The sequence below is a fragment of the Desmodus rotundus genome, chromosome 6 (genome assembly GCF_022682495.2).
Source record: "Desmodus rotundus isolate HL8 chromosome 6, HLdesRot8A.1, whole genome shotgun sequence".
Classification (NCBI taxonomy): Eukaryota; Metazoa; Chordata; class Mammalia; order Chiroptera; family Phyllostomidae; genus Desmodus; species Desmodus rotundus.
The window spans coordinates 64,556,941-64,570,132 of NC_071392.1; the positions used below are offsets into that span (position 1 = coordinate 64,556,941).

General features: G+C 40.5%; 1 protein-coding gene and 1 pseudogene across 1 annotated transcript in view; one reads left to right on the forward strand and one right to left on the reverse strand.

Moving 5' to 3' along the window:
- The first annotated feature begins 3,737 nt into the window (after nt 1-3,737).
- LOC112300495 (nucleolin-like) lies at nt 3,738-6,348 on the forward strand (annotated as a pseudogene).
- Nucleotides 6,349-8,412: 2,064 nt separating this feature from the next.
- The window catches only part of WNT2 (Wnt family member 2), a 53,822-nt gene continuing 49,042 nt past the window's right edge, over nt 8,413-13,192 (reverse strand). Inside the window, exon 5 of the mRNA XM_024555429.3 lies at nt 8,413-12,846. Within this exon, the coding sequence (XP_024411197.1) occupies nt 12,617-12,846 (230 nt within the window). The 3' untranslated portion in view covers nt 8,413-12,616. The remainder of the gene's footprint in view (nt 12,847-13,192) is intronic.

Here is a 13,192-nt window from a genome sequence, read left to right on the forward strand (position 1 = left end):
TTTTCCCTACCTAATTCCATTTCATAACAAACTAGTTCCTAGTTTATTCCCTGTGCTGATTGTCAGATTTTTCCTTTATTAAATGTATAGCACTTTGAAGGTTCTGACTTTATGTAGGAAGGGATAGAATGTTGCATCCTAATTCTAATTTCTCACTTTAAGAAAGCCCAAGACCTTGACTCCTGCACTGACAGAGACTTTAGAACCCTATCTTCTAGAAAGGTAGATAAGTAAACCTCTTCTGTGGTACCAGAGCTTGAGTTTTTCAGCTTCCTCTTTATTTTTGGCCTTCGGAGCTTTCCTGTATTTGAGGGTGTGGCTGGGGAGATTTTACTCATACATATCAAAGAATGCTCATTTTACCTGATGTCAAATTTCTAGGATTTTTTTTTTTTGAAGCAGGAATCTTCTGTTTTGGATGTTTAGTCTGCCATATTACCAGAAATACAAGACTCAATTATTTCATTTATCTTATCCAATGCTGTTTCCCCAGCATAGGGGAAAATATTTGGGAGATGATAAATTGTGCCAGATAGTCATTGAATAAATAATTGTTGAATTAAGGAATAAAACTGAATAACATTAATGCATTTTAAAAGAAAATTTCCTAAAATAGGTTCTTAATCTCCAGGTACTATTGATAAGGGTAAGAATTTTAGGCCCTATTTAAGGACCATAAAAAGAAAATGACGTTTGGTAGTGAGTTGTCCCCCACCCCATAGTTGTCAATATAATCTACCTTGGAATCTGATTTTGCTATAGTTGTTGTAGGGAAAAATGCTTACATGTCCAAGAAATAGGAAAATTGCTTTTGGACATAATCTTACTGTATTCATTGCTCCAAAAGTATGAATCACATTCTAGGCAGGATTACACTCCCTAGATTTTATTTATTTATTTATTTATTTATTTATTTATTTATTTATTTGAAGGACCACATTCTCACAAATTAAAATGCATGTCTGGGGACAGTTATTTTTCATAATGAATAAACATGAGTATAAATCTATTCCATATACTTCTAGAGTAATTTTAATAAAAATTCTCCACCCTCTCCCCCGACCCATCATTTAAGATTTCACATAAACAAAGTTTCCCTCTTACTCTCTTATATGTTTCAGATATTCATGTAAGGACTTGTTTGGTTCCCTTACATTCTGAAGAGATGTTCCTTTTGCTGATTTGGCCACCATCAGAAACAATCCTAACCACAAGTCTGGCCTAAGTGAACAGTCCATTAAAGATCAACTGAAGTTCAGTGCCAGCCACATGTATTGCTCCAGTCCTGCTGGACTATTTCTAGATCAGAAAATAGAGGAAGATCCCCTATCACTCCTAGAAATATTAGCTAATAATCTAGGATTATACCCATCTTCTCAGTTTGCTTTATGGAAGACCACCCATAGTTCATGTTAAACAAGGTGAAAATATTGCTAGTAAATGCTCATGTCACATTTATATATATTTTGTACCTTCAAATATGTTTTTAAATAGATTTGAATGTAATTCTTAAAAAATAATTTTGCGACATTGTTGCTAAGGAACTTTTTACTGTCTCCCTTATTCCCAGGGTTAACAGATGATCATTGTTGCCAGTTTAATGCCAACAGCAACCCCCAATTTCAGACGCAATGAAGAATGGAAGTTTATTCAGGCAAACAGGTCACTGGTGACACAGCAGGACTGTGAAAACAGCTCTACTATGGAAAGGCTCAATGGTGAGGGAGTGCACCTGTGAAGTGGCCCTGCTCCACTTGACTCTGGCAAATGTCTTCAGTATTTTCAGCCAGAAAGACACAGTCCTCAGTCTTTGCTGGAAAGGGAAAGTGTGCTCCCAGAGCCAAGTGTGAGCTGGTTTATTAGACAGGGAAACCAGCTCCTGGTCCTTGATTGGTCTGTCCTCCTGCAATGAGGACTCTGAATCCTTGCACTTTGGCCCAAAAGGCCCTTTCTTGATTGGTCAAAATAGAGCTGCTTGATTGGCCAGAGCTATGCAGCTCTGATTGGTTGGGAAAAGCCTCAGTCCTATTGGTTGAAATAGGATTCCCCAAAACCTTTCACAGGGCAAAAATACAATGCAAGCAGGCAGTTTAGTGCAGAGGCCTCTCCACAAAGTACAGTTTGTGGGAGAGGCCCCTATCCAGAAAGGGCTGCTAGGCTTTGTTTTTTAAAAAAAATTTGACCCAGCTAGCCTCCAGGAGCCTTTCTTAGTAGGTGTCTTTTTTTTCCCCCTCAGGGTTCACATGGGTAAGAGGGCAAGGCATATGAAAAATATTTTTTACAATTATTGACATGTTAATTCAATCTGTGTAATCAAACATTAGGTAGGAGTTTGGGGAAAATGCTTAATAAATAAATCATGATTCTTACCATGTTTGAGTTGATACACAATATTTTTGAACCATCTTCAATTGTGAATTGAATCTATACATGATAGCAAAAGTAGATTTCTTATGACCAGGTGTATCAGATTTTCTAGAATATCAAAACTACTTTATTTAAATAAAAGTACATTGTTAAATGTATAGCTAAAAGTCAGTTGCTTTCTAGTAGAGCTTTGTAGAGTGTGTATCTACATATAATTTGCTGTCTGGATTTCACATAAATGAAATCAGAAAGCACAGAAATCCTCCTGCAACCCACCCATCATCATTTATATTTGGGGAATATGGTAATGAAATCAATTAAGTAATTTTCAATATCCCACTGGATAGAATACTTCTCACTGAGTTTTAATCAAAGGGAGCTCTGATATACTGTAAAGAACACTAGAGAGGTAGAAGACAAAATATTTGAGTCCAGGCTCTGTCTCTTACAAGCCTTTTTTATGATGTTGGGCAAATTACTAAATATTTCTGAAAATTGTCTCATTTCAAAAAAGAGGATAGTCATGTTGATACCTAAGGGTGGTTCTAAGGACTAAATCCCATCATTTATATGAAAGTACTTGTAAAGTAAGAAGTATTGTGCATGTCCCATGCTAGCCCTCCCAGAAGTCTCTGAGCAAGGGCACTTCTGTCTTAGTCACTATCATATTTCCTGTATGTAGCATAGCAGTTGACTCACAGGAGATGTTCAATACAGACTCATTGAATGAATAATAACTGCTCTTCCTTGAAGATGATTCAGTGCCTTGCTTACATTACAGTCCAAACCATGAAATTTCTTTTGTTTTCCCATGAATCAAATGTGAGGAGGTTGGAGTAATTTATGTGCATTGTTCCTTCCAAATGTGACATTCTGATTCCATGAATCCTCATGCTCAGGATCCTGAAAGTGTCACGGAACCTCACTGCTCTGTTGAAGGCCCATATCTATATGACAAAACACCATAACTTTCAGACACTGATTAATAACATGTCTACAGATGCAAACCAGAGGGATCATTTGACCCAATTATTCAGTCAGTTCAGAAAAAAAATCACCAGTGAATGAATCGTTAATAGTCAGAAAAGTCAAGTTTGTTTGTCTCTATAGATCGTCTACTGAGTAAGAACTCCAGTTACTAAATCTTGCAGAAGAAAGAACTTTCTCATCTGTGAATCATGATTCTAATAAAATCTCCAAGGGCTGGTGAAAATACTTTAAAAAACACTAGTGCTTATTATTTCATGAGAGTTGCTGAGAAGATAACATATTGTTTATAGTTACAGCAATATATGGGAAAATTAATCCTGTCTCTTTCTACTTGTACACTTAGGCTGGAAATATTTGTCTTGTTTAAGGATGATTCCACAATGACGACTCAGAGTTCAAGGTCTTTCATGAAGTCTTTATTACTATTGGAGAATAATTACCAAGGAGAAGATACCAAAGTTTATATGGGTAGGTAGACTTTTAGAGACTCCAATTCAGATTTCATTTTATGTGTTCCTGCTATTTGGCTGGTGTATGACCTCCACCTGTAACATAAAGCCCCTAAACATTTACAGATGGGTTTGCCAAGCTTCCAAACCTCTGCTGAAGTAACCAGTGTGAATAATGTGGCTGAATAGATACTGGATGCATCTTCATCATTATTATTTGAATTGGGCTTACAGGTAGTAATGTGATTCCTCTCATCTGTGGAACTTAGGAAAAGATTGCAAGACTATTAAAATAGGATTGTGTGGCCTGCCTGGGGAAATCCAGAGCCTGTGACTCAATTACAGGGGCTTTTATAGGGTCACTCACTACTTGAAAATTACAAAATCAAGTTACAAGTCCCAAAATAGTCCAAATGGTCAATTGATCATATTGATCAGATTTCAATCATGCTATATTATCTAGAACTAGATGATAGTATGAGGGAACAGGTAAAGAATTATTTACTCATCCAAATGGTTCTCATGTGTTCTTCACTTCTATGGGCAACTGGAAATACAAATTCAGTTTGGCCCATGAAAATTTATCAAGGTAAAGAAGACAGGATTTCTTCCTCCTTCTTTCAGACAGTTATCTGTCCCAATTTTTTAGCCAGTGGGGTTACCCTTTATTTTATCTATCATCCAGGCTTCTTTCGCTTTCTCCACTCCACCCCATGTTGCATTCAGCCTCTGCTGTCCCTTCCCACCTTTGCTTGCACATGTTAGACAGTACTCTGATTCTTTCACGCCACTAAAATACCACTCATACAGGCTAGGGTTACCTGGGATAGGGACATCTGGGAGTGTGCGTGTGTGCTGTGTGTGTGTGGTGATGGGGTCTTTTAATGAACAACCCTCAAGATGATGCCCCTACCCCCATCTTAAACTGGAAATTTTCACTGTCTCTTTGCTTGAAAATTAGCTGTGTCTGATGATGAGGATGATGATGAAGATGAGGATGAAGACAATGAGGAAGATGAGGATGATGGGGATGATGATGAAGAAGATGACTCTGAATAAGAGCCTATGGAGGTTGTAACAACCAAAGGCAAGAAAGCTGCTAAAGCTGTTCCTGCGAAGGCAACGACCACAGCTGAGGATGAAGATGAAGAGGAGGATGATGAAGAAGAGGATGATGAGGATCACAAAGATGAGGAGGAAGAGGATGCAGAGGAGGAAGAGTCTGTCAAAGAAGCACCTGGAAAATGAAAGAAGGAAATGGCCAAACAGAAAGCTGCTCCTGAAGCCAAGAAGCAGAAAGTGGAAGCCACAGAACCAACTACAGCTTTCAATCTCTTTATTGGAAACCTAAACTTCAGCAAATATGCTTCTGAATTAAAAGTGGGTATCAGTGATATTTTTGCTAAAAACAAGCTTGCTGTTGTGGATATCAGAATTGGTATGTCTCAGAAGTTTGGCTATGTGGATTTTGAATAATCTGCTGAAGACCTAGAAAAAGCCTTGGAACTCACTGGCTTAAAAGTCTTTGGTAATGAAATTAAACTAGAAAAACCAAAGGGAAAAGACAGTAAAAAAGATTGAGATGTGAGAACACTTGTAGCTAAAAATCTGCCTTATAAAGTTACTCAGGATGAATTAAAAGAAGTGATTGAAGATGCTGTGGAGATTAGACTAGTAAGCAAGGATGGAAAGAGTAAAGCAATTGCTTATACTGAATTTAAGACAGAAGCTGATGCAGAGAAAACCTAGGAAGAAAAGCAAGGAGCAGAAATAGATGGGCAATCCATTTCCCTGTACTACACCGGAGAGAAAGGTCAAAGTCAAGACTATAGAAGTGGAAAGAATAGCATTTGGATTGGTGAATCAAAAGCTGGTTTTAAGCACCCTCTCCTACAGTGCAACAGAAGAAACTCTTCAGGAAATATTTGAGAAGGCAACCTCTATCAAAGTGGCCCAGAACCAAAATGGCAAATCTAACGGGTATGCATTTATAGAATTTGCTTCATTTGAAGATGCTAAAGAGGCTTTAAATTCCTATAATAAGAGAGAAGTTGAGGGCAGAACAATCAGACTGGAGTGTCAAGGACCCAGGGGATCACCTAATACAAGAAGCCAGCTGTCCAAAACTCTATTTGTCTAAGGTTTGTCTGAGGAGACTACAAAAGAGACATTCAAGGAGTCATTTGATGGCTCTGTTTGGGCCAGGATAGTCATAGACCAGGAGACTGGATCTTCCAAAGGGTTTGGTCTTGTAGACTTCAACAATGAGGAAGATACCAAAGCAGCCAAGGAGGCCATGGAAGATGGTGACATTGATGGAAACAAAGTCACTTTGGACTGGGCTAAGCCTAAGGATGCGGGTGGCTTTGGGGGTCATGGCAGAGGCAGAGGTGGCTTTGGAGGCCAAGGTGATGGCAGAGGAGGCTGAGGAGGATTTGGTGGCCAAAGCCAGGGAGGTTTTGGAGGTGGACAAGGCTTCTGGGGAGGCAGAGGAGGAGGCAGCGACCACAAGCCACAAGGAAAGAAGATGAAGTTTGAATAGTTTCTTCTATTCTTGTCTTCGCCTGTTCCATTTGAAAGAAAGGACTCTGGGGTTTTTTACTCTGCTACCTTATCAATGGCAGAGCCTTCTAAGGATATTCCAAGACAGTATACAGTCCTGTGGTCTACTTGGAAATTCATATAGATAACATTTCAAGGGAGATACCCTGTTGGTTTTGACTGGATATTCATATAAACTTTTTAAAGAGATGAGTGATAGAGCTAACCTTTATCTGTTTTAAATTTATATTGTTTCTTCCCATGAATAAAACCATTTTTCCTACAAGTAGTTTTGTGTACGTGTGTGTGTATGTGTTTTGGGGGGTATAAAGGAAAGCAGAATGTTTTAACATGATTTTGCTTCAGCAACTTTGGGACAAATTAGAAGTCCTAAACTCTGGTGCCACAAAATAAAAAGAAAGAAAGAAATTTAGGCTTTTTCCATTTTTCAGTGTCTCCTCTTTGTTATTACCCTCCTATCTGTCCTGAGAAACTTGAAATTACTCAACTATTAAGGCACAGCTAGAATATTCTCACTCCTCCACACTTTAGGCCATATCTTGGGCTTCTTTTTCCCACTGAGTGTTGTGAAACTGAGGAATTCGTAAGAAGAACTCTGCTGCCAGATGCTAAAACCACATTGTTTCTCCTTGCTAAACTTCCATCCTTCTTTTGTTTCCCACCATCCAGGGACATGCAGTGTGGCCTAAATGAGCTTCAAGTCTCAGTCTGTCTCATTCTACCCACGATGCTGAGAGGTTCTACAACTATGCTTTTTCCAAAAGTTTCCTTCCCAACTGGCCTGATACACTAATACTGAGAACTCATCCCATTAAACTAATACTCCCAGTGAGGTATTTCTAACTGAAAATGGCAGAGATGACTCACATTTGCATAAAGGACTTAACCCAAAGTGTCAGATCAGTGGTTCTCAACCAGGAACAGTTTCACTCTCATTCTCACCACCTCCAACCCTCACCGACACTTTTGATTGTCTCAACTGGGGAGCAGTGGGATTGCTTCTGGCATCTAGTGAGTAGAGACTGGGGCTGCTTTCTAATAAGACTGAGAAATGTCAATGTGAAGATAGATTTTCTGACTTTAAAGCTATCTTCTTTGAAAAAGAAATGTGATACCTGATGTTTTCAAGTTACATAATAACTCCAATAAAAAGATCCTGCAATGCACAGGACAGCCCTCTCACCCATATGGCTAGGTAACAAGGAAATATCATTGACAATGTTGAGGCAGAAATATTTGCAGCAATTCTCTTTGCAAAACACACACAGACACATGTGACACCACTGCTTCTTCAAATCATCTGAGTGAAGGAGTGTCTGGAAGGAACAATGGAATCCTAGTGGGACAGTGAGCAGTCTGACCATGGAGCCACCTTGGGGTGCTTGAAGTGTGGAGTCAACACTTAGTTAGGTCACCGCAAAACAGAGTTCATCAGGGAGGAGAAAATGGCAATGGATTTCTTTTGCTGGGGAGAGTTTATTTCCATGTTTTGAGCTTTTGCTGCTTGTATATAAGCAGCACACCTAGTCAGGATGCACACAACTCAATAAAGGGGTAAAGGGTTTTGTTATGTTTTTAATCAAGCTGAAAAATATTTTTTCAGCCCAGATCAAACATGTACATAGAAAGCAATAGTTCAGAGAAGTCATTGGGGGCAGGTCTACCTCTTGTGGAGAGATGCTGAATTTATAAGCACCACAAAGCATGCCGGCACCAAGAGGTTGCATGCCTTACCTGGTAACCATGGGAGAATAAAGGGTGGAAACCTGAAATAGTTTCTGAACCCAGAATATGTCTTCTGCATTAACTCACTAGAGTAGTTATCAGTAAGGTAGGTCAATGGACTTCCCCCAAAATTACAAACTTGAAAGACACCTCTTGATCAGGTTGTGTTAAGTGTGGTCCTGAGAAGAGACAAGGGGATAATTCTTATAACCTGCAGGGATTTCTTTTCACCAGAGGATTTGGCAAGACATCACAAGCATAAAATAACAAAGTCAACACTGAAAATTCACTTTATTATGTTTTGATTCCACAGAAAATGTAGACTTGTAAATAACAATAGTTCTTTGTAACAATCCGCATGACACTTTTATTAGCTCATGGAAGTGGGAGGTTTGGTTAAACAGGAATCCATGTGAATATCAGCAAAAAACCACCCCCCTAGAGCTGGAACAACAATGATTTAGAAAAATAATGATCATGTTGGGCTTTGCAAACCACCTGTCACCTTGCTGATCCCCAGAAAAATGTAAAGAACATTCTCATGGATGACTGAATATTTTCTCTGCGGATGTTAAGGAGGAGGTCAGAATAAGCATGCCTTAGCTGTCAGCTTACACCAGTGCACTGCTTTTCAGAAGTTCAGCACAGACTTGACAAAAGCAATTCACCAGCTTTGGAACTGGTGAGGTCTATTTGTTAAGAGTACAACTCTTGCTCTTAAGATAAGGAAACCCAGATTGAAGTACAGTAAATAGACACAAAAGAATGGTTCTGGTCCATTGGATGCTTCTCTGAGCCTGTATTATGAGAGTGGGCAAGAGGGGAGATGAATGTTCTGCAGCTGAGCGAGACAACGCCAGCCCTGGGCCAACCTCTAATCAATGAGAAATAATAACAAAATCCTGGCCTGAAAATGCCATCAAGCTCAAGCGCATGCATGGTCATGTTGGCTGCTTCTGAAAGGCCACACTTCAGGTCTCAGAGACTTGATCTACAAGTCTGTGATAATAACCTTAATACGTTAAGAAGACTGAGAAATATTAATGTGAAGGTAGATTTTCTGACTTTAAAGCTATCTTCTTTGAAAAAGAAATGTGATACCTGATATTTTCAAGCTACATAGTAACTCCAATAAAAAGGAATATAATTGTGATGATTATTGGCAGTCTCTAGCATAGCTACACAGTAGGTATGGAGGGTCTGGGCAAGGCCTGAGGCCCTGAGCCTCGAAAAAGGTGCTGGGACGGGTCAGGGGAGCAACAGTGAAAGGAAGGGTGGAGGTTACCAACAAAGGCTGAAAGAGCCCTTCACCAAGCTCAGCTGACTACTCAGCTACCTTGTTCTTTCCCTCTCAATCCCCTTCTCATCATCTGGCTCCATGAAGACTACACTGCAGTTTGATAGATCTTTCTGGGATGCTCATTTTAATCTGGTGACACTTGTAGAAGATAGTCAGTGGTCTGAGGTGCTCTATGCCCCTCCACTCCCATTCTGAGTCCTCTATGGTCCAATAATATGCCAGGGCACTCCTCCCTGAGGGGCACAGAGCCAGAGCCATGAGTGGTGATGCCATTGGGGGCTTTTGTGCTTGAGCTCAAGCCATTTGAGGAGGTAAACTTGTCTCTTAAGGCAGGGTATTAATGCTTTCAGAGCATGAGGGGCTGTCCGGGAGCCTGTTAACTAAATGTACCTTGACAAGCGTGTTCACAGAAGACAGATAAGTCTGCACCACAGACTAATTTAGGGAGGCAAACTATTGAAGAAAACAACCCATTTGCTAAGTCTCAGAGTCATGTGCAGATTTTATCTTTATGGAAGACAACCCCAGTGAGTTAGTCAAGATCTCCTATTGGAACTTTTTCAGATATTGCAGAACATTAATGGATTTAATCTTGGGCTTTAAAAACTTCAATTTAAAATAAGATTTTTTTTTTAACTGGGAAGTAATTTGTAAGAGGATTTGACCTGAATAGATCTCTCATTTTGTTCTGGTAATTTGTGCCATGTATTCCCTTAAAAGCCTCAGATAGTCAAGAGTTTAGTACATTTTAGAATCAAGGAACATCAATCCTCATTAAGCCCTAACAAAATAGAATTTCAAATTATCTTCCCCTTTTTGTTCAATGTTTTAAATAATGGAGATTCCCTCTTTCAGAAGTAAGAGCAGGTAAAAATACTTAACTCTCTTATGCCCTCCACAATGGCCATGTTCACTGCCACTGGAGATGGCTGCCGGAATCTCCCTTACAAATTTGGACAATTTATTCAGGCTTTTACATGGATATGCCTAGTCCCCTTCCTCCATATCAGAAAAGATGCATTTCAGCATAAAAAGAAAGTCAGATCTAACCATCCCAGGAATAAGAAGAATGAACATTGCCTTTGGATGCTAAAATTTAGAATCCATTGAGTTGATCCTGGGGCAAACTAGTTTCATTTAGTAGATAAAGTGCTTCACTTTCTTGAATACTCTTGGAGTGTGGGCCAGTCTGTGCCAGAGCACTGGGGCAATGGCTGACACTTGCACAGACCCTTCACCTCTATTGGTCTCAGTTCCCCCAGACATAAACTGAGGGCAGCTGAGATATCTCTAAATATTTCTCTCGATTTATGACTTCACCTTTCATCCAGTAGGAAAAAGGGCTAATGGCTTTGGGATCCCATGAGAGTCCCTTTGTCCTCTCAGGAAGGCACTGACAGCAAGCCTCAGTGTTACTAAGACGGAGCCCGCTTGCCCCGCCTTCCTACTCCCTGAGGGCTCCACTGAGCTCAAGAGCATCTGCTGTCACATGCCACACCTCCCAGTTCTGAATCCATAGGACAAACAGAGGGAGGAGCTGCTTTGGAAAAACCAGGCAACTAATTTTGGGTTTGGGAAGTGAGGGAAAAGAGATGAATGCTGTCATTTTTAAGAGGGTTACGAGGCAAATCTCACTAATGAGAAAGTATTCCAGCAGGTTGTTTATCACAAACCTCAGTCTAAATATCCTCTGTGAAGGGATGATAGAGAAACCGAAGGCCAAATTAGTAAAGAATGAGCAAGTATGAATAATTTGACATCAGATTCATATAAGGAAATGTCCTGTTAGTCAACATAGCTCTGTGAAGAGATCACATTTTGAACAAGAAACTAAATGCAGAAGGGGACATGAGAAGTAGCTTTGTATATTTCACCGTTTTTTTCATGTAATATACAAAATGGGTGAGGCAGCTTCTCCATTTCCCCTGGATGTCATCTTTTAGCTCATGGCAGAAGCCAAACACAACTTGCATATTGATACTTCCATAATTACAGCTGGGTCTCATAAATATAGTCTCCAAGTTATGATTTGTTTGCAATATAATATACTAACTAGGGTTACCAATTTATAAGCAAGGCTATGTGTCATTTGCTTTAGGTTACAGTATTTTGTCATCTTGTAAGCATCAAATGAACACAATTATATACGACAGGTCTTTAAAATGTGCTTGAAGGGTGTTGATACTCCTCTGCACACGTGGCCAACTTCTTTTAGGCATCTGCTTGTGGTAGAAGCTGTCTGGGCATGACTTAACTCTGGAAACCTTTCTGTCAGCATTTTGGTTCCCTGCTTTTGTCATTCCAAAAGTTTTCATTCTCAAAGCTGTTTGAGTTACAAAATTCCATAGGTCACATGCATCATACCAGATAGGAATTTTATTCCCTCCCCTTTAATCTGTACAGACACATTTTCTGATACTCTCTACTCACTAAATTATTTTCCTCCATCTTCACCTGATAGTTACAGAATACTGTCAGATGTCAATTTTCTTTCTAATTCTCTTCAGATCCTAAGTGAGAACGAAGTATATTCTCTAAAAGTCCTTTATATCAAGGGGGTGATAATGCAAAGCAGTCACTTTCTAAGGCTTTTGTTGTTGCTGTACCAATGGACAACAGCCCACCTTGTTGCATCAGATTTTAATATGGCAATAAAAGCCTTGAAACAGATGAATTTTAAACCTAAAATTTATTGAAAGCCACCCTTCTCCAGGTAATTACAAATTACCTTAGGAGGCTGTGAAAATCCCCTGATAGGCAAAAAAAAACCTTGCTTGGTCTTTTTAAAAATTAGAGTTAATTCAGTGGCAGTTGATCCTTCTTTCTTTACATTACCCTCCATTAAGAAGTATGGAATTGAACTTGAGCATTTGCTGGAAAACATGGAGAAAACTCTTTTGAGACACTCTTTCTCTCCCTGGCCAGCTGCTCTGGAAAGAGGAGCTATTTAGGTGAGTGGAGACAGTGATCTGGGCCCACACCCCTTCCCCTCCAGCAGCCTGCCACGACTAGGAAGAGATGTGCCCAGAATGCCAGAAGTGGGGAGGGCAGCCATACTCTATGTGCAGCATGTGGCCCCAGTCCTGGGGCACCCAGTGAGGGAGGAGAGGTTTCTGTTGAGACAAAGGCCTCATGCATCCCCAGAGAACCCAAAGGCTCATTGTCCTTGCAGATCCAATGGAGTCCTTGCGGGAGGGAAGGTGGATTGCGACTTCCCCTGGGGTCATGTGGGAGCCGCCCAGTCAGCACTCTTCGGGGCCTTGCAGGTGTGCACGTCCAGGGCCTCCAGGCAGTCCTGACAGCGCACAGCGCAGCACCAGTGGAATTTACACTCACACTTGGTCATCCGTGTGACGCGGGAGGTGTCGTAGCCTCTTCCGCAGCACATGACTTCACAGCTGTCCATTCCTCGGGAGGTCAGGTTGCACACACGGCCGGCTGTACCCAGGGAGCCTGAAAGACAAGTGGGGAGGTGTCACTGAAAAGATGAGGGTGGAATGCAACAGGCCTTGGGAGAAGAGTTACAAAGTCATCTCCAGAAGATGGCCCTGACCCCTACTCACCGTATTCTGGGGCTGTACCACCAAATCTGGGAACCAACCACAGGGAAAGCAGTAGTCCCCAGAGGGCCAAGTCTGGGAAGGATGGATGGGAATGGAGCTTTGGATCTGTCTTGGCCAACTGATTCCAGCATTCCCACTTCTGAGTTAGAGAAACCTTTCAGATTATCCTTACCTAGCCTCGAATTGATGGATCACTAATTGATGGATCAGAATGAAAGAGGGATCTATCCTAGTCC